Genomic DNA, 20,236 nt, shown 5'->3' with positions numbered 1-20,236 from the left:
TTTAATCATACTATTTAAACCTGAGGATGCAGTTTTCATGTCCCGCTCTAATCATCTTTTGATCTATTTTAAAAGCATTCCCAGTGCTCTTTTAAGTATGATAACGCAGTTTTGTTTTGGCTAAATCAAAAAACCTGTGTTGTTTTCTAGAACATAGTTTCTGCAGAACGGCAGAAGTTCATCAGAAATTCACCTCTGAGTTGTGGGCGGGACCGTTTGGCATGAAGTAAGCCTGCCCTCATTTCCCATCACCCCTTTGTTTACACTCTCCTTTGCTAGCTTACGGCCCCTCACAACCCCAACCTAACATTACCGGTGCAAAAAAAATCGCGAACAATATTGGAGCTATCCAGCCGTACAGTTTTCCAGCTCAGATGAGAAAAACATAATTGTACATTAGGCCTGCACAATATATCGCAAATTTATCGTTATCGCAACATCAAGCTGTGCAATATGCATACCGCAAAAGATGACAAAAATCGCAATAAATGGTTACCTTAAATGTGCTAAAACAAACTCATGGCAGCTTGAAATATTGAACAAATGAAATAAATCCCTTTATGCATTTAACCAATCGGAAGGACCCGTTTACGTTGTTGATCAATCAGATGAGCCCTTTTATGTTTGATGTTTGCCTCCTATGTTGACGAGGGTCATTTGGAGTATAACTTTTAAACTGTTGCAGTGAAATGGAAATTATGTTTTTGGTTGTTTTGCTATTTGTTTATATACCGGAAATTATATCGTTATCGCAATAATAATTAAACCAATATCGCATATCGCGAGTTTTTCTCATATCGTGCAGCCCTATTGGATCTGTCGGTCTGCAAGTGGATGCATCAGAATGGAGCAAAGCAGGAAGCTTGTGGCCTGCGAACTGTAGCAGCTGCATCACAGTTACGGGCTGTTCCCAACAGCAGTTTTCGTCTGCTTCTGATTCACAACAATTTGAATCAAGAAATACTTCAAAATTCCATTTTAACCTTAATTTTCTTTATAAGCTATGTCCTCAATCTAGAGAAAAAGGTTATAAGAATATGTTAGAAACAGCAAAAACACTGTTTTCATTAGAGTGGGTCTTAAAAAACAGTAATAGAGAACAATGAAAGTAAATTAGTAGAACAGTTATTTGTGTTTGATACCTTGCAACTCATTGACACTCAAGTTGAAGCCCCTTAACATTGAGATTCCATTTTAAAGTGACTGCAGGGTAAAGTCCTGTCAAATTCTATCTATTGAAAGTTCTGAACTAGGACTTTTTAAAAGTAAAAAAAAGAATCTGCCAACATCATTAAATGCAAAGCAGATGCTATAATTGTGTGAGATGTGACTGTCTTTTAATGGGGGTGTGCAGAACAGAACGTGCCGACCTTGATTTAAACTGCAGTAAATAGCTGAATAAAAAACGCACAGCCTTGCAAAAGTGTGTTTGCAAGGGAGAAGTGCTGGACGGTGAAATGTTCCTGAATGCATCAGTAAACATGGAGTTTTATTCTGAAGAGACAGTACGTCTGGTCTGCAGAGAAAGTCAATAACTCAGACTTTGGATCTGAGGAGACTGAAAGACGTTTTGTTGTCAGCTGAAAAGCCATCACTTGGAGCAAAATGACCCACACAGGGCATAAACGATTTGCACTATTCAATAGACAGAATGGTCAGGTGTGTGGCAAAACGCGGAGGTGGGAGCATTTGCGTTGCCGGGCGCAGGTATAAAGAAGGCGCCTTGACGCTCTTTACGCACCATTAACTGAGTTGTGCCCGCCCTCGCAGCAGCTGGCTGTCTTGATGCACCTCTCTGTTGGTCCTGAATGATATGGTCCTCCACTCTCACAACTGCAATTTCAGCACCAAAGACAGTTCCCCCTGCAGCACCAACTCCACTGAGCCCCACAACCCGGACGGGCTGAGCCGGACCGGCCACACGGCGGTGGCGGTGTGCCTCGGCTTCATCTTGGTGGCAGGGATCCTCAACAACTTTCTGACGCTGCTTGTCTTCGCGAAGTTTCGCTCCCTCTGGACGCCCATCAACCTGATCCTGCTGAACATCAGCCTGAGCGACATCCTCGTGTGCGTCCTCGGCACTCCGTTCAGCTTCGCAGCGAGCGTGCGTGGCAGGTGGCTCATCGGGGAGTCCGGCTGTAAGTGGTACGCCTTCGCCAATTCCCTCTTTGGTGAGTGGAAAGGAATGCTGTTCCAGAACTTTGTCCGTGGTGACCCTTGTTTACTATGGTGCATATAGCCTGACAGCATTACCATACAAGAAAGTATGGGAAACGAATTTCACATCATTATAAGGAAAATTGGTTATTAAATGTCATTTTACATCTATAATATAATAATAATAATATATATAATATAATAATATAATACATACATAATGTGAGGTAACACTTTTGTGATTTTGTTTTATGTGTATTAATCTATAAAAAATCCACGGATTTCTCTATAATGAAGTGAGGAAGACTGAGAGCTGAAAAGGTTATCTTGTCAGATTTTTTCATGTTTGATCTAAGACTTTCAGTAAAACCTGCTTGTGGACTGAGCTAACCAAATGTTAGGAACTTTTCACTTTTACAAACTCCGAAAAATAGTTTGTGGCAGCATAAATGCAGTAATTTTATTGTTCAATATCCTACAAATCTTTAAAATGTCTCCACCATCCGTACAGAGTTTTAGGATAGGTGAGTTTTCTTAACGATAAAAATTCTTTTTATACATAACTTGAGACATTTTTTGCCCAAAGTATAGTTTAAAGCAGTGGAACTAATAAAAAGTCAAAAAATACAAGAGAGGTGCTTTTTGGTGCAAGCAACATTGATGTAAAATTAGGATTTAAGATTAAGGAAAATGTAGTGTTCACTTCTAAAAGCAGAGAATAAACTGATTCAAACATCTGGAAATTTCTCACCATATTAGACATTTTTTAACCAAAGAAATTAGGAGGGTAACAATTCATTTCAAAAAGGGTATTTCTTGCAAGATAATCACGTGTAAATTAAATATGTGAACAAATAAACAAGTAAACAAGAATGAACATCAAATCCATTCACATTTTAGTTTCATAAAGTTCCGCCCATTGTTATTTCTCCACATCAAAATGATCTAAAGGGAACATTAGCACACTGTTTGGTCACATGTCTTTGCTAAATTTAAAGTGTTTCTACACACTGGACAGGAATGATGGACTGATCATTTTTTGCTGCGATCACATGTGTGTTGTCTGCTGTGATGCACTTGGTCATTTTTATGTAATGGTAAAATAAACCTGCCATGTCTCAATCAAAATGGTATTTTCCAACATCAATATAATTGATTTACTTCAGTTTGAAATGATTTTATAGGTTTATTTAATTAACAACTTGACTTAGACAGATGGATCTGGTTGGATTGTAGGAATATAAATTAATTAATTGATTAAGTCAATTTAGTGTTACGCTGCATTAAAAGAAAATTCCGATTACAATCGATCAACTTTTGACCCAAGTTTGTAGAATTTCTTTTTACATTGCAAACCTCTAAAGATGCTCTGAAAATGGTAAATGACATGTAAACCTTTCCATATATTGTGAAAAGGCAAAGATTCGCTGTTCATCTAAATCAGTTTTAAACTTTTGACCTCTTCTTCTCTGTTTTCAGTGGTTATCATTTGATTATATTCCACACACAATAGCTGTACGCTGAAAGAAATGTAGCTGATTGGAAATCTAGGTCCTGTCTTTTGCAAGAAAAACCTGAATTATCTCATTATTCCATGGATCTATCAGAAAATTAAAACATGCAGTCTCTCTTTTCAGGGCAATTCCGGCCAATGCAGCAAATTACATAGTGAAAATGCAGAAGAATTAGGCTGACTAGATGATTTAAAAGAAAAGGAAAATGCAAAACAAAATTCATGCTAGAAAGCAAGCAGACATTAGTTTTTACCTTTGCAGGATTCATGTTATTCTCTGATAACTTTTCACAGTGCTGATGCATCAAACAAATTCTTTAATTTCGATCATTACATCTCATTCAGTTTCAAGACAAAACAGAGAGAAGTATAATCAAAATGTAACATTTTAGACCTTTTTTTTAAATATTCTAAAGCAATATGATAAATGTAATCATATTTTTGAATGAAGTGGATTTTGGAGGAACCAAATGCTGAAACAGAACCAACCGACCTGTCCAGGAGCGACTGAAAACTATCGACTAAAATATACTGAGGAGCAATAAACAGAACCAGACACAGCTGTGGATGTTTGAAACTAAAGCCTGGTGGGAAGATGAGAGGACTGAAAACTGACACCAGAACAAAAACACAAATTTAAATGAGCCGAGGAAACAAAGCCAAAAACAGAACCAACCCTCACTAGTCTATTTGCCAAAGAATTTATTTACAACCTGTTTGCTTGATGCAGTTTGTTTCCTTTTAAATAGATTTCTGATTCTAAATATATAAAAACTTGAATTATAATCACACACTTTTAACAAAGCATTTTGAGGACCGTTTTTGTTGCTGTTGTCTTCATGATACTTCAGTGATCCCTGACAAATGCTTTATACATTCAGCCGTTACATTTAATTTTCCTGAAGTTCTTTTATTTTTATGAAACCTTTTACAGCTAACATGTTGATATGTGATTATTACTTTTTCTGTTTTACTTTAAATTTAATGTGTTTTTCTGTTTTGGTTTAAAGAAATTCCACATGTGTTTGATGTGGAATGTGAACCATACATTTATTCCTTTTTTTAAAAAAGTAACTCTCTAATGTTTCATTTTTTATCTCAAATGAGCTGACAGATTTTTTTGTATAATTTTAGACAATTAAACTTGGTTTGAGGTCTCATTGTGTGAGCAAGCAGACTGAGGAAAACAGTGAAAAGTTCCTTAAAGAATGAACAAAAGTTGCAGCTGTGGAGCTTAATGCAGATTCCTTTCGTCCTTCTCCATCAGGTATCGTGTCCCTGGTGTCCCTTTCGGTTCTCTCTTATGAGCGCTACATCACAGTGCTGCACTCCTCCCAAGCTGACCTCTCAAACTTCCGAAAGGCCTGGTTTTGCGTTGGAGGCTCCTGGCTTTATTCACTCCTCTGGACATTGCCGCCCTTCCTGGGATGGAGCAGCTATGGACCAGAGGGCCCAGGAACCACTTGCTCCATTCAGTGGCACCTGCGCTCACCCACCAGTGTCTCGTATGTGTTGTGTCTCTTCATCTTCTGCCTGGTGTTACCTCTAGTGCTCATGGTCTATTCCTATGGAAGAATCCTGGTGGCCCTCAGAAGGGTGAGTTTGGAGTGTTCGATTTACTCAAAGAATAAATAGGAATCAAATTCTAACCATTTTTAACTTAACAAAAATGGAAATACTTCATAAAAGGGGATTGAACATTTTTTATCTTCTAAAGTTTTCAAACATAATTGTGAAGCATGAAAGAGGTGTAACTTTCATGTTTGGTCTGTATTCACACTTTTGTTAATTGTAGAATTATAGTAAATTTGACATTTTTACTGATGGTTAAAAGCTTTCTTTAGACTCCAGTCCACATGTAACAGACAAGCCCTTTTGTTTCTGGAGTTTGTCTAACATCCACAGTCTTTATCACATCTGACTGTAAACTGCTCACAATGTTAAGAAAAGCAGACTGCAGGGACCTTAAAGGGCTACAACAGCAAACAAGTAGATAGAGGAATAAAAATACTAAATAAATGGGTTTTTTTCCCAAAGATTTTTCAACATCAAGTCCCACTGATAGTTGCCACCTGAGGACTAGGTGTGGATGTGATTTGTTTTTACACGCTGCACAACTTTTAGGCAAATCAAGCTTTTATGAAAGTGGTGTGAAACAGTTGCACACCTGCAATCATTCACATCATCAAAAAACCCACAAAGGAATGGGAGCGAAAGCCTTATTATAGGAGCTCGGCGGGCAAAATAAACATGAACACATCAATAGGCTAATAAGGATATCAGGCCATTTTGACATAAATCTGTCAGGTGATGGGAAACATCTAGAGTCCGTTCTGTTTTGCTACTCTTTATTCAGCATTTGGTGTCAAATAGTAGCAAAGCAATAATTATGAATGTGAACCCAATATGTATTTATTTTTGTCATTTTTAGGTAAGTGTGATAGCCTATAGGTGATCACACTTACCTATGTGTGTAACAATTAATTGACTTAATCGATAAATCAATTTCCATTCCTAAGATCCAACCAGATCAATCTGTCTGACACTACCACACTGTATGGTCACATACAGTGTCAGAACTCTGTCTCCCCCTCTGGTCACCAGCAGGAATTTTCTCCATAGTATTGAATGCACTACATCTCCCAGCAACCCCAGCACACACTTCCTGGATGCCTCACACCTGACTCTCATTTGCAAATCACTCAGTCTACTTAAACACTGCACTGAGCTGCACTTTGGACCCATTTACACTGCATGGTTCAAGGGACCTAATTCAGATTTTTTTCCTCTCATGTGGCACAGATTGGATATGACCGGTGAACGTGTAAGCAGGACAAAAGCGCATGGATTCCGATTTTCTCAGATCGGATTCAGGCCTCATTCATATATGGAAATAAATCGAATACGAATCGGATACATGCATTTGCGTCTGCCATGTAAGCAGTCAAATCGGATATTCCCCAGTAAATGCGAGTCGTATGTCAGTGAAGTCAACAGGACACCACCAACTGAGATCACATGACTTATTTATAGGTGCTTTTGTGTGCTGATTTTGCTGTTCGGGGACAGCTGGAGCCCCATCAGCGTGTTACCTTTCAGCCTCAGGCTTCAGACCGTAGTCGGAAACCGCAATTTCCGGTCCGGTCCCGGTCGGGACGCAAACGGTAACTAATGAAGCGGGACACCGTTGCTCTGGAACAGGCAAGAAGCCGTTTGTTTCTTTGCTTGGATCAAACTGTTAGTCCAGCACAATGTCTGCAAACACTTCCTCATTCCAAAACTCAGCCAGAGCACATAAGCCGGCAAAGCAGCCCTTCTTTTTCCTCTCCCGCGCATCCCCTCTTGTGCGCCTGCCTCATCCAGGAGCGCCCAAGGCAATGCCTCCTTCCATCCCAGCGTTGCCTCCATGACAACTGCAGTCACACAAAAAAAACACAACAAAAAGGGGGGGGGGGAGACAAGCTAAGCTGCTAACGAGCAACTCTAGCAGATTTTGCCATGCTAAGCGTTTGCCGTTTGGACCAACACGCATCTTTTATTACTGTTATGATTATCATTAAGGGCCTGCTCGCTCATAATTTTTTTAATCTGTTCGGTCAGTGCTTAGGTCTGCGGAAGGCGGAAATGCTGCAACATAGTCCTCAGAACATCTACGTTTGATAGTTTCAGCATTGTATAATGTAATTGCAAAAATCGTATACGGGTCACTTGTAACCCTTGTGCTATCCTAGTTTCCTACTTTAACATTGGGAGTTGGGTCATCTAGACCCACTAAACAGTGCGCTGAACCTTTTTTCTTCAATGATTTGTGAACCTCACTGGCGTCCATGGATTACATGAAATCTTTCCACCTTTATCCACCTTTGTCATGGTAGGAAGAACACGTCAATGCAAGGGTGGAATCACTTAATTTTAAGGTCAGTGCTATCGGATAGTTGAAACCAATATAAACTATGGATTATACCGGCAACCACAAATTATGATATGAATAGAGTCGTTGTTAAAATTAATCTTAACACCTTTTCACCTTTTATGTTTGTCTACCATTATGCAAATTGTACCAACGCTCCAGCTTCAACAATTTTGTAAAGTCCATCATTAGCTTTAAGATATAGTTCCGACCTCCTTCTAGTGATCTCTTTTTCTAAATAAAAAATAACTTGTTTTTGTGAAACTAATATTTTGTTTCTTTTGCAATGTGTACTCATTGCAACACAAGTCCAGATAGAAGTATAACATATTTTATCAATCAATATTTGAGGGCTGCTTGACCAGCAACAAAAAGAGGCAATGGTTTGGAAGTTCCATCACTTCTGCACAGCTGAGTAAAAGATGTCAGTAACTAACAATGAAAAACTAAGGAATGTGCGCACACATGCTTTCTCGTAGCAAAAAGTAGTCTTTTCAAGTTTACTACAATTATACTTAGTCTATAGTAAAAGTGAGGCAACTTGAGGTTTACTTTTCATATATCTACATATTGTGAACTTAAAAGGTTTGAATTTAGTCTGAAGTGTTCAGTTAGTATACTTCCTACACAACACGTACAGTACATGGGCTCTAGACACTATTATATTCCAATATCATAAATAAAATTAACCTCAAGTGTACTACTTTTTGCAAAAGGTTGTCTTCCCCATTATATATCAGTCCCTCAAGAACACCCAGAAAAAATCTAATCAGATACTTCTGCCGACTTTCAGTTTAAACCATGTCTGCAGTTCCTGCTTGTGATTGGCTCATTAATTTGCATGACAAGAAGGTGAACAGCAGTACTTGGTAAAGTGCGTATGTTTCTGTATACAAACCCTCTCACATTCTAGTGTGTGTGCAGAAACTGCAACATGCTGGTAAGGGGAATACGGATTTATGTGAATCTTCTAAATGAATGTTCACCAAGGGCTCGCATGCATCCACAGGAATCCAATCTTCCCTGTTTAGTCATTAGTGGTTTGCTCATCATTTCTTGTTTGTAGCATTCCTTTCATCCCTAAATAGAAATGTAAGTAGCATTGTCATTGTATATCGTATGACACAGCCAAACCACACTATACACTGCTTTTAACTTTGGTCAATACTATTGACTCAAACAGTGAGCACACATTTTAAAATGTTTACCACAGGCTGGGCGCGTGGGCATGTAATTTCCCCAGGATAATCGTCTGATATTTCACCCTGCTGAGCTTTAACGATTCTTTAGGACAGACTCGGCTGTTCCTCTTGGCCATGAAGGTGTTTAGAGGACAAACTTGTAAACTAAATGCCCAGTAGTGGCTGCAATACTGCAGCCAGCATTTGGTTGTGTTTTCAAGGTGATTTCATCAAATCATAAAACCCTTGTAGGCACAATGTCATAAAACTAAGCGCCGTAGCATCTTTGAGGTGATCTGGCTCCTTTACAGTGACTAATCCTCATCTTTGTGGAGCTTATGCAAACCTCTCAATCAGAAGTATAATTGGTAATTAAGGACCTCTAGTTGTTCCTGCAATCTTTATTTCCCCAATGGCTGAATCACCTCACAGGTATTTTTAGATCCAGGAACCAGCTGGTAACCATTGGAAACCCAACATTGTGTAACCTTTCCTTATTTTAGAAGAAAAAGTCTCTGCCCCCGGAGAGAGTCGGGGGGAGAAAAGGGGGATTGCAGATGTAATTACTTGAGGCTCAGGTGTTGATGCAAGCTTTTCTTAGAAAAAGATTTCTGAACATGCCGGTGGCTCAGATTGGTACGTCAGAGATGACATCAACATTTGGAGCATCTGTGTCCATCCACTTTAATAATGCCTCTAAAGAGCATCCAAAAATATATTTGTTTAGATGTTTTGTCATGACTTAGGTTGTCTGAAGTGATAACAAGTACAATAGTTTAAATGTTTACCTTGTGAGCTGAAGTAGAGGGAAGGATTACTTATTTAAATGTTCAATATAAAGATTTGTTGACTATGTGAAGGTATTTTTACTACACCAAAATACCCATGTCTCTATCAGAAAATTTTTCAGTTTCAGAAATTGAAACTACAGCCATTTTTTGAGGATTGTCTGTTCTCAGAGACGAGTTCATACTGAAATTAGATTCTGGTGATCAAAAAGACACTTCTGAAAGCAGAAAATCAATATTTAGTAAGATGACATTTAGCTTAGTAGAGACACTTTATTAAGTTGTTTAATATAATGTGAGGTAATTACAGCACTTCAAAACTTTAACTTATTGGGGGGGGGGGGGGGGGGGGGGGGGCAAAGACCTGAGTTTTATATGATATTCCTATAGTGTTTCTATTTTATGAATTAAAAAAATCCTAATTTTCTTTGTGGAGATTTAAGAAATTGGCTAAAAAGTGAATAGACGTTACACTGATATTTTTATGAATAGGATAGTTAGGGGCACAAAAGATAGATTACAACAGTGAGACGGTGCACAGCAAAATCACATTTTACCATTGAGCCAAAACCCTTTAACAGTCTTAAATACTGTAATGATAGTAACTCTCAAACTGTAATTCCACGCAAAAATAACATGTTTAAATGTTTTAGTTTTTGAAACTTTAGGGAAACCTGCAGCTTCACATAGGATCAGTACTGGAAAAATTCCAGTTGTTTTGATGGATCAATAACCAAAGACAATTGTTATATAACATACTTACAGTAGATGGCACCAAAGAAATGTGATATGCAACCAAAGATGCATGCCTGATTGGTTCTTTACTCACTTTTTCCACAAAGGCTCCACCCTGTTCTTTGATAGAAGAAAGTTTGGACCTTTTACAGCAAAAATGACAGAAGTGGAATGGTAGAGAACCTTACACAGCTCATCTGTCAATCAGCAGGAAACACAAAACGGCAAAAGCAGAAATCCCGCTGCATCCAAAAAAACACAGGTTGACAAAGGGTCTAACTTACCACTCCTGTCATTCTGGACTGACGGTTCTGCAGAGCTAACAAGCAAAACATGGACGCCAAAAAGAAAAAGAGATTGCATTTGTAATGTTTCTTGGGATCACTCTATCAACAGCCCCTTCTTGGCCCTTTCCAGCAAATACAGTAGAGGGTCGCTTAATCAGAAATGGCACCAGAACACAACAAACTGTGGATCAGTCATTTAAAAAGGAAAGTTTTGAACATCAGAATTAAAGTCTGAATTTGAAAGACAGAAACAGAAAAAATACATGTTTTGGACAAAACTGCTTTTTTTGAGTTTTGTTCTTAATCAGAAATGTTCCACTTTTATTTAAACATCCATTTCAATAAAAAATCTACAAGAACATGTTAAAGTAACATTTTCTCTTTATTAAGGGGATATATAAAGAAAATCAAGCTTAAAATTATATTTCTAAGTATTTCTTTATTCAAATCGTTGTGAATCAGGAGAATACTATAAAAAAAACTGTTTGAGAAAGCTTTTAGTTGTGACGTAGCGGCTACAATCGGCAGGCCACAAGCTCCCTGCTCCACTCCATTCTGATGCATCTACTTGCAGACAAATAGATCCAAGTACTTCTTTGTTTTACTCATCTGAGCCTGCATCTGTATCAAAGCTGCATGGCTGGTTAAATCCAATATTGGCTCTATTGGCTCTTGGGGCTCACAGCATTGTGGGGAGCTGTAAACTAGTGGAAGCGCAAATAAATAAGTGGATTGGGGGGGGGGGGGCATGTAGAGCAAAACAACACAGTTTTTTTATAATTTGCCTAAAAACTGCATCATCAAAATGTAAAAACCAGTGGGCCCACTTAAAATAGGCAAAAAGATGATTGTAGTGGGACTTTGACAGTTTGTTGTCTAAAATTTAAAAGCAATTTGAAAATAAATTTGAATATACATGAGCAATGCGGTAGACGTGACAAATTCAAATATTTTTACATTTTGAAATAATTGTCCTTCGTGCAACAATAGAACATTTAAATTGAGGACATTCAGAAACATTCAAACATACAGTAAGCATTTTTAAACCGTCCAACTGTCAGTGTCCATCCAAATTCATTAGTCTGACCTCCGGTTGAAGTTCTTTTCTCTTTGACCGAAAGGCGTCAGAATTTTATTTGAAATCTTTGTGCAACTGTTTTAACTCCATGATTGAATTAATAACTAAAGAACAGCTGTAGAACGAACATTATGCAGGAGTAATCATGCTGACAGTGAAGGGAAATACTGAGCAGTTTCACCGTCATTCCTGTCTTTTTGTCACAGGTGGGCAAGATCAACCTGCTGGCGGCTCAGCGCAGAGAGCAGCGCATTTTGGTCATGGTGTTTTCCATGGTGTCCTGCTACATACTGTGCTGGATGCCCTATGGCATCGTGGCGCTGATGGCCACCTTTGGTAGGAAAGGACTAGTCACTCCATTAACTAGTGTCATCCCTTCCATCCTGGCCAAGTTCAGCACGGTTGTTAACCCAGTTATCTATGTCTTCTTCAACAGCCAGGTGAGCTGGGAGGCAGTGCTGATAGTGTGATGATGATGATGATGATGATTAACAGCTTTAATGACAAATTCTGCCTTAATTATCTTTCTGTTGAACAGCTTGTAATGAATTCAGATGGGACTATTTAAGGTCACCAGTTCAGGCTTAATCCTGCTTCCTCTTGTGCTCCCTACTTTACCAGTTTTACAGATGCTTAGTCGCCTTTGTGAGGTGCAGCGGAGATCCAGAGGAACACCCAACTCCAAGAACACAGCTGTCAGATGTTGTCCGTGTTCAGAAACAAAACTCTGTCAGCTCTTCTTCTCCTCGGCTCCTCAGTGACCCCACAGACCGTATGCTGTGCAACCACCATCCTGACCGACATGTTTTGTTTGTCCACTACACCCCATAAAAAGGTCCATGCTCCTTATTCTCCTTCAACTGTGCAGAAAGAGTCATGCAGCACTCTAAAAAAGATCATTAATTGAAACGATTAAGGGCTGAATGTAAACCTGACCATGAGCATGCCTGAAAGATCCTCACTCAGATGTTGGCAGTTGCTTTTTAATGTCAAGGCAAACATTTTAAAGTTGGACTGAAATGAACTGAAAATTCTGTTTTTCTGTTGTTTACATATGGAAAAGCTGAGGAGAAATGTGAATGTATTTTCTGCACTCCCCAGGCCTGTAAGTGCTATAGTTTTCATCCAGATATTTATTGAAATTAGTTCTCTCACGGGTCCCAGAAGGAAAAAAAGACACAAAAAAACATGTCCACTTTGTATAAACAATTCATCTATTTGCTAGAATTTTTTAAAGCTCAATACAGTAACTACAGGAATCAGATTTTGTTTTTAACAAAAACTTGAGTAACATGTTGTAAAAGTAGCATTAATATCATAGATTTGACTGTTGGCAAAATAAAAAAAATAAAATGTTTATCTTTCCAGTTTCATTCATTTTGAATGAAAAAAGACGCATTTCTTTTTTATTTTTCGTAAGAAAAAAGTAAAGCATATTTCAAAATTATTTTTTCAAATGTAAAAATGAAACACTACACAAGTTCTAAATAAAGTAAAAAATCACTCATAGAATGTTTTCGTGTTGCACTCCTAAAAAAGCTCATCTTTCTAACCACCAGGGGAAATCCATGCAGGTCGGAATGCTATCTGCTCCTCACCTTATTCATAGTGACTTCATTTCTGTCAGACACCTTCCGTGCCATGCATGATTTCAAACCATGACGTCTTAGTGTATTACCAACAGTTACCTTGGAAACTGTGGTCCCAGCTCTTTTCAGGTCATTGACCAGCTCCTCCCATGCATTGACCACCTTTCTTAGAATCATTGAAACCCTACGAGGTGAGATCTTGCATGGAGCCCCAGTCTGAAGGAAATTGACAGGCTTGGTTAGCTTCTTCCATTTTTAATAATTGCTCCAACAGTGGTTCTTTTTTTATCTTGGCAATTGCCCTGTAGTCCTTTCCATCCTTGTGGAGGTTTACAACTTTGTCCCTGGTGTATTTAGACAGCTCTTTGGTCTTTGCAGTGTTATTAGTTAAGGTCCTACAGATTGTATGAGGTGGACGGGTGTCTTTATGCAGCTGACAACTTCAAACAGGTGCTTCTAATTTAGGATAAGGAGTAGAGGTGGACTATTTAAAGGCGGACTAACGGGCCTTAACTCTAGCTGATAGACAGGTGGGCAAGTACTTATTTCTAGTAGTATCATACAAATAAATGATTTTAATAATCATGCAATATGAATTCCAAATTGTTTTTAGAAGTGAGAGATCATTGTCTCTCACCATGGACATACAGCTAAGAAGAAAATGTCAGACCCCTCCATGATTTCTAAGTGGGAGAATCTGCAAAATGACAGGGTCTTCAAATACGTAAATGCCTCAATATGTGTAACCCACTGATGGAAAGAGGCTTAGCTGGAAATTAGGCCAGATGGATATTAGACCAGGTTCTATGTGAGACTTTTGGGGGACCAGTTGCAATGTTTTTGCAGCTTTCTGAACCACAAGAGTTCATGTTCTTTGTCTTTGTGATTCTGTGCACATCAGAGCCCTGTGCTGTTTCCAACAGACAGATCTTACTGGAGTTTATACTAGTTTTATCTAAAGGCTGAAGCTAAAAAGCTTTCTGCAAAAGCACAAAACACATTGACACATAGAAACTTATCATTACCATCAAGGAAATGAAGGATGCGGCGAGGTATTTCACACGCACACACATGCGCACAGTCAACAGACATGGTAGAGTCTCCAGGAAGTAGAGATACAAACTCAGTTGCTTGAGAGCTTTTGCTCAAAGGTGCATGGGATGTCACCAACGCCAGGCCTCTCTAGGTGTCAGCGCTCTTCTCCACCATGATCAACACTTTTCAGACCAGCATAGCTCCACCGCCGGTGCCCCCACGCCTGGGCCGGTCTCAACCGTTTCTCATCCCGGCTCCGCTACCATCATCGGGCAGCAACAAACATCTAATTCGATTTTTGGTTTGTGTGGTGACCCTGCTGCTCTTCATCGCTGTTGGAGGATTTCTATTTATTTACTACAACAACAGCAACAACAACAACAATAAAGAAGCTGTAAGTCCTTTTATGAATTAATGAGTTGTGGAAATGTATCTCGGTTTAGATTAGTTAACATTTGAAGCTTTTAAAAATCTAAAATTGTTCCATCTACAACCTCTTTCCATGCAGTTATTCTTACTTTTAAAGACAAAATAAAACCTACTCTTAAGCTGGCAGGCTTTCAAATCACATCTCAACTGTCCTGCAAAAACAGAGTATAAAAAGACCCTTGTTGCAAGAAAAATAGTCTTATCAAGAAAGTTTTCAATAGTTTGAGAAAACATGGCTTAGTTAATTTTTCTTACAATAAGAATTCTTGTTAAGACCACATTTATATTTTACAAGGTAGGAATTTTTTTTTTTTAAAGGGTGTGTTTTTGCAGTGTGTTGTATCACAAGAAAACCGCTTGTAAACAAAATACATTTTTTAGTAATAACCTAAAACAGATGAAAATGAAACACATTTTCAAAAAATACATAATTTTTCTGATTTTTCCTTTCTTTTAACAGGAAAAAGGTCCCTCAGCTCAAGCAATAGGTACCTTCATTTTCCAGATTCAGTTTATACATTCAAACAAGCAGATGAATCTAACCTGAGTCTGACTAATAGTTCTTTATTTTATTTGTTTCAGTTGGTCATCATCCCTCAGAAAAACGGGAAACATCCAGCAGAGCTTTGGCGCGCATGATTGCTGATAGTAGTCAAAAAAGCAATACCAAAAACGAATCATGTAAGGCATTGATTAACAATGTTTATTGGTATTTGATAAAAATGCTTTGAAAATGATCAAAACAAGAATTTTTTTTTTTCCAGCGGGTTATCTCAAGTGGCAAAAGGATCACTCCATTCTCAAGAAGATCAATTTCTACAAAGAGCACTGGGTAACCATTTTGGAGCCAGGTGACTACCACGTTTTCTCCAGGGTGACGTTTTCCAAAGGGATCTTAAGAAAACCACTGGCCGGCAGAATCAAGCTGAGGCAGAGTCACAGCGAGGAAGAGGAGATTAAGATGAAGGCTTACTGCAGCTTGAACTACAGTGCGTCCAACCCTGAGATGTGCACGATCACAATGGAAGACCTGCTCACTTTAAAGAGAGGAAATCAACTGAGCGTGTGGGTGCAGGACCTCTCACTGGTAGACTATGAAGAAGGAGCGACAACATTTGGGATGTTTCAATTGTAGCAGCTCAAATGTGGACCTAAGCTGAAGTGCTGGATCTTACAGAGATGAGGGACTTGGATTTACACGGAACACAAAAAAAAAACCTACTTAAAAATCTATAATTTATTAAATAATATTGTTTTTGGTTTTTTTGTAAATTGTTTTTCTGTATTTATTGATGCAAACTGAATGCTTTCTTCCTCTTCAATGTTTTTAGAATATTTATTTTGTTTTTTGTTTCTTAATTTGCATTGCAATCAAGAATAGACTTAAAATGTTTAACATTCAGGACTTACAAACTCCTTTTTTTGTAAGTCAGATTGCACAGAAACACTGCCCATAGAGTTCACTCCAATTGTATGCAGCTTTTATTTATTTAAAAAAATATTTGGAATAGAGTAAATAAAAAAACGGTGAATGGTCCTTCCTGCCTTATTAATAATCAACAGAGGTAATTAAAAAACGACTAATTTGTAGAACATGAAAGGAGAAAATATTAAACTGTATCCCAAAATATAACTGAAGCACTAAAGATATACAGCGGGTTACAAGCTCAGATGATTTTTCTTCCTTCCTACTAAAAATTGTAACGCTATTTTGAATTTAAGAGGACAGTTTAGGAACTATTTCCAGTATAAAATGTTAATTTTCAGCGGTGTGTCATCAGGGAAAGTTTGACCTCCTACAGCAGTCGTCCTCTCACTTTACTCTTTGAGGTAAACACACTCATTTATTCCTGAAGGCTGTGAGAAACTGTGGACGGCTGCTGTGCTGTGTCTGGTTTACCAGAAAGAAAAGATTGCTCTCATCTCTTTAACAAGATTAAAGTGTGCGGTGTTTAAGTCATAATTAAGGGTTCCACTACTAACGCACCTTGGGAGAACATCTGGGTTTAAAAGTTTGCCTTCAGAGCTGATCAAAGTTGAAACTTGCACTTTAAACTGCTTCAAATGATTGAGAATTCGACAAAATGGAAGGTGTGAAATCCTGGAGGTGTTTAGATGCAGAGGCCGCCTCACAGGATGTTCTTTAGTCACTTCTTCCACCCTGTGCAAGGTTTCCTGAGAGCAAACTGACTGTGAGGTAAAAAGATCATCTTTGAGGATTTCCACTGCAAACTTGGATTGTTCCCCTTTCCCCTCCCCTGGTTTTAACTGATCACAAACCTTAAACTGGGGTTGTCATAATAAAGTTTTAATAAAAGAATGACCATACCAAACAGAAAAGTACAGGTTATTTAGAAAAAAAGACTTTGCATTACAGTATTGCAAAACAGAATAGGAATTGCATAGAGCTATCTTTCAGAAAAGGACAACACAGTGGTCGAGGGATTTAGCATCAGATGAGTGGGCGTTTGACCACGTCTCACCAATAAGTGCTCCATGAAGCTTTAGGGAATTCACGTTTAACTACAGAAAAAACATCCACAATGATAAAACTGGTTAGCAGTAAAAACCTGAAAAAAAGAGTGAAACATCTGAATGTGGACTGAGCGTCCTGAATGGAATAACAGATTATCTGAGACTCAAAAGCAAACTGTGCAGGATTGTTTTTGCAGCAAAAAACAAAACAGGTTTTTGTAGAACATTGTGTTGAAGTTCCTGTACACACACACACAAACAAAAACCACATCAATTGATGAATTTGTACTAAATTCCAGCAGAAAACAGGGAACTTCACCAGCTTCATAAAGAAAAATCTGTGAAGTGTCCTGATTGAATAAAAGCAAAAACATATAGTCTGACTGTGTTGTGGCTAATATTTTTTCTTTAATATTATTGCAAGTTCTCCATGTCTGATCTGCTGTTTTGAATAAATCAGATCAGTCCCCAAAGCAGTCACTTATTGCATTTCTACATTCACCGCTGCTCTGCAGTGCAGCATAAATAGATAGGACATGGACAGTGCACACGCTCGTGAGGAAACGTACCGCTGTGGTTCCTCAGAAAGAGGAAGAGTCTTAAAAAGCATGCAAAGCCCCGACTTTTTTTCGTTTTTTCAAACTCCACTTATGCATTCAGTCCCGTCGGTCTTAAATGCTCCATTTATTGACCTCTGTTGGAGGCACTTCAACATTTGAAAACTACTCTACGCAAACATATACAATCTCTCCATTTATGGACTGATAAACAGATTTTTTCCTTTTTTAAACTTTTTTCTGCTTTTACAAACATATTTTTCAATAAAAAAGGTCAAATTTCAAGGCAGCCATCTAAATCTATAAAGCTAACACCACTTTTAAACGCTTGGGTTAACAATAAATAAAGATATTTTTCTTTAAATATCTCAAACAAAGCAAGGCCATATATGTTCAAATGATATTAGAGTATATATTTGAATAAACAGTTATTAGCCTGTAATATTTAACATTACAAGAATGTGCCAAGAATAATAATGGAGATATTTCTTGTATTAATTCAATGTGTCCCTGATAGCTTTGGTGTCTACGTCTAAATATGTTGATTCCTCGATTTCTGATGCAGAACTGTTTTTAGAGAAAGGCTACACATTCATGCAGTTTTTAAATAAACAGTCAATGAGGGGATTCAGTGCGGAGCTCACCAGCTCAAAAGCTGAAATACCTACAAAGCGCTAAAAACACGTGAGACGCCAATGAGTATGGCAGAAAAAAAATAAACAATAACCGCAAGCCCCACATATTAATGAAAGCATTGCAGTTTCAATTCCCTGCTGGGGAGAACATGACAACAAAGAAACAAAACATGTGAAAGTGACAGTCATGATCTGAAAGAGGCTATTAGTCCTCTTTGTGAAGGAAGCAGATGTAATCAAACAGCGAGTAGGAGTGACAGACGCTTTATCTTTGCTGTTTGCAGAAGAAATATCAAAAAATGTTGAGAGCGTCTGAGTTTGTTCCTGTTGCTGGGGAGAGTTCACAGTTGCCATGAGAAGGATTTACAGTTTTACGGATCTGGAGCAACGGTGTGCTCAGACTCAGCTGGGAAGGCTGGATCATAGGAAAGACCGCCAGAAGGTCCAAGAAAAGTCCAAACGTCAAAGGAAAATAGTCTCAAGCGTTGTCACTGCAGCTCTGCTTATCGATGACTGAAATGTAAAGACACAACATAGACGAGAAATGACACACCTGTGCCCTAAAGCCTGCTCTCAAGCAAGCAAAAAGGACGAAGACGAGAGCCTGCAGGGGTTTAATGGCCACCGTCCTCCCAAGCACAGTCGTTCTTCTGCTTGGACAGCTTCCGAACTAATCTCTCCAACTCTTTGCGAGACTTCTGCTCCTCCTCCAGGAACTGCTTCATCCACTTATTCTCCTGGAAAACAGTTGTGCAGTTAGAGCAGTGTCGCAGTAACTCATCAACTAATGGAGGTTTAAGGTATAGAAGCACTTGAGAGGAAACCATAGCTTTTACTTTTTGTGAAAATACCCAAAAGGTTATTAACCACTAAAGCCAACTGAGAAAGCCACTTTTGTTTTGTGATTCATTTTGTGGTCGGTGCGGTTCATAATACAGAGATTATTTTGATTAAATTTGATTTTAACAAAGCATCAAGCCTTTTTTTACTACAATCATTTTACAACCGTTTCTTATTTTAAAGCAAGTTTACAGGACATAAAGCTGCAGATGCACCAATCCAGGCTGATGAGGATTTACAACCTCTGACTGTATATGAGAACTTGACTGAGTGACCCCTCTCCCCTGGCGTTCCAAACAGGAAGTACCTGCTGGTTCCAGGAAGCCAAAACCCCATGGACTTCTATCGAGAAATAAACAACCAATACTCCGTCATTTTATTTGTAAAAATGACCATTCTTGATCTGATGCCTTTTTTTAACATGGCGCGCATTGGCCCCCACCTTGAACATTCAAGACGTTTAATGGATAGATTCTCTTGACTTCAGTTTCAGTGGAAGGGGTGTGGATTTCCAACAAGCTCACTCCTGATAAGTGAGAGTAGTTGCCATAGAAACGATGACTCAGACTGACTTGGACCAATCACTGTTTACTGATGTTGGTTCCAACATGGCGGCGTCCATAAGGCAAAAAAATGACGACTAAATTGCCTTCATTTGGTTGGTGGGGGAAGTAAGTCTTTTTCTATGAACGAACTCACACTCAGTCCTAACCCTAACCCCACTGTAGGTTTCCTGGATGTGCTAAGGATTCTCATATACAGTCAGTGTGTACAACACAAAAGACCAAAGGGCAGCCCATGTGTTGCCACCCTTGTTCAAGGTCTTATTTTTTTAAGGCAAACATGTTAAGAAGCATTACTTGCTCTTTAAAATGCAAAGGACACGTATTTAGGATAACCTCTGCAGCACTGAGATGTAGAATGTGAATGGATGATCTCACCCACATGATTCTGAACAACAAAGCTTGATGCCTGTAGTGGTCAGGCACATTGACTAAAGCTATAAATCCTAATTTCCTTTTCAGGA

At 38.6% G+C, this 20,236-nt stretch overlaps 3 protein-coding genes across 7 annotated transcripts in view; 2 read left to right on the top strand and 1 right to left on the bottom strand.

Moving 5' to 3' along the window:
* The first annotated feature begins 1,813 nt into the window (after positions 1-1,813).
* tmtops3a (teleost multiple tissue opsin 3a) lies at positions 1,814-12,480 on the top strand. Its single transcript, NM_001282154.1, is given in 4 exon segments — positions 1,814-2,171; positions 4,938-5,266; positions 11,856-12,089; positions 12,271-12,480. Coding segments are annotated over 4 exon segments (1,131 nt in total).
* A 1,828-nt stretch (positions 12,481-14,308) lies between these two features.
* On the top strand, positions 14,309-15,971 carry cd40lg (CD40 ligand). Its single transcript, XM_004073195.5, has 4 exons — positions 14,309-14,667; positions 15,163-15,190; positions 15,285-15,383; positions 15,467-15,971. Exons 1-4 carry the CDS (start codon positions 14,446-14,448, stop codon positions 15,835-15,837), a joined length of 720 nt encoding a protein of 239 aa, XP_004073243.2. The 5' UTR covers positions 14,309-14,445; the 3' UTR covers positions 15,838-15,971.
* Positions 15,972-16,989: 1,018 nt separating this feature from the next.
* arhgef6 (Rac/Cdc42 guanine nucleotide exchange factor (GEF) 6) overlaps positions 16,990-20,236 on the bottom strand; it is a 30,792-nt gene continuing 27,545 nt past the window's right edge. For all 5 annotated transcript variants that reach the window (XM_004073194.5, XM_011479956.4, XM_078953992.1 and 2 more), the window contains one exon: positions 16,990-19,106. In XM_004073194.5, the coding sequence (XP_004073242.1) occupies positions 18,984-19,106 (123 nt within the window). In that variant the 3' untranslated portion in view covers positions 16,990-18,983. The remainder of the gene's footprint in view (positions 19,107-20,236) is intronic.

The sequence above is a fragment of the Oryzias latipes genome, chromosome 10 (assembly GCF_053564925.1).
Source record: "Oryzias latipes strain Hd-rR chromosome 10, Olatipes_Hd-rR_3.1".
Taxonomy (NCBI): Eukaryota; Metazoa; Chordata; class Actinopteri; order Beloniformes; family Adrianichthyidae; genus Oryzias; species Oryzias latipes.
This window is presented reverse-complemented; position numbering and strand designations above follow the sequence as displayed.

Coding starts and splice junctions, on each gene's coding strand:
- cd40lg (XM_004073195.5), top strand. CDS start 14,446: ATGATCAACACTTTTCAGACCAGCATAGCTCCACCGCCGGTGCCCCCA. Junction 15,191..15,284: donor TCCCTCAGCTCAAGCAATAG/GTACCTTCATTT, acceptor TATTTGTTTCAG/TTGGTCATCATCCCTCAGAA. Junction 15,384..15,466: donor CAATACCAAAAACGAATCAT/GTAAGGCATTGA, acceptor TTTTTTTTCCAG/CGGGTTATCTCAAGTGGCAA.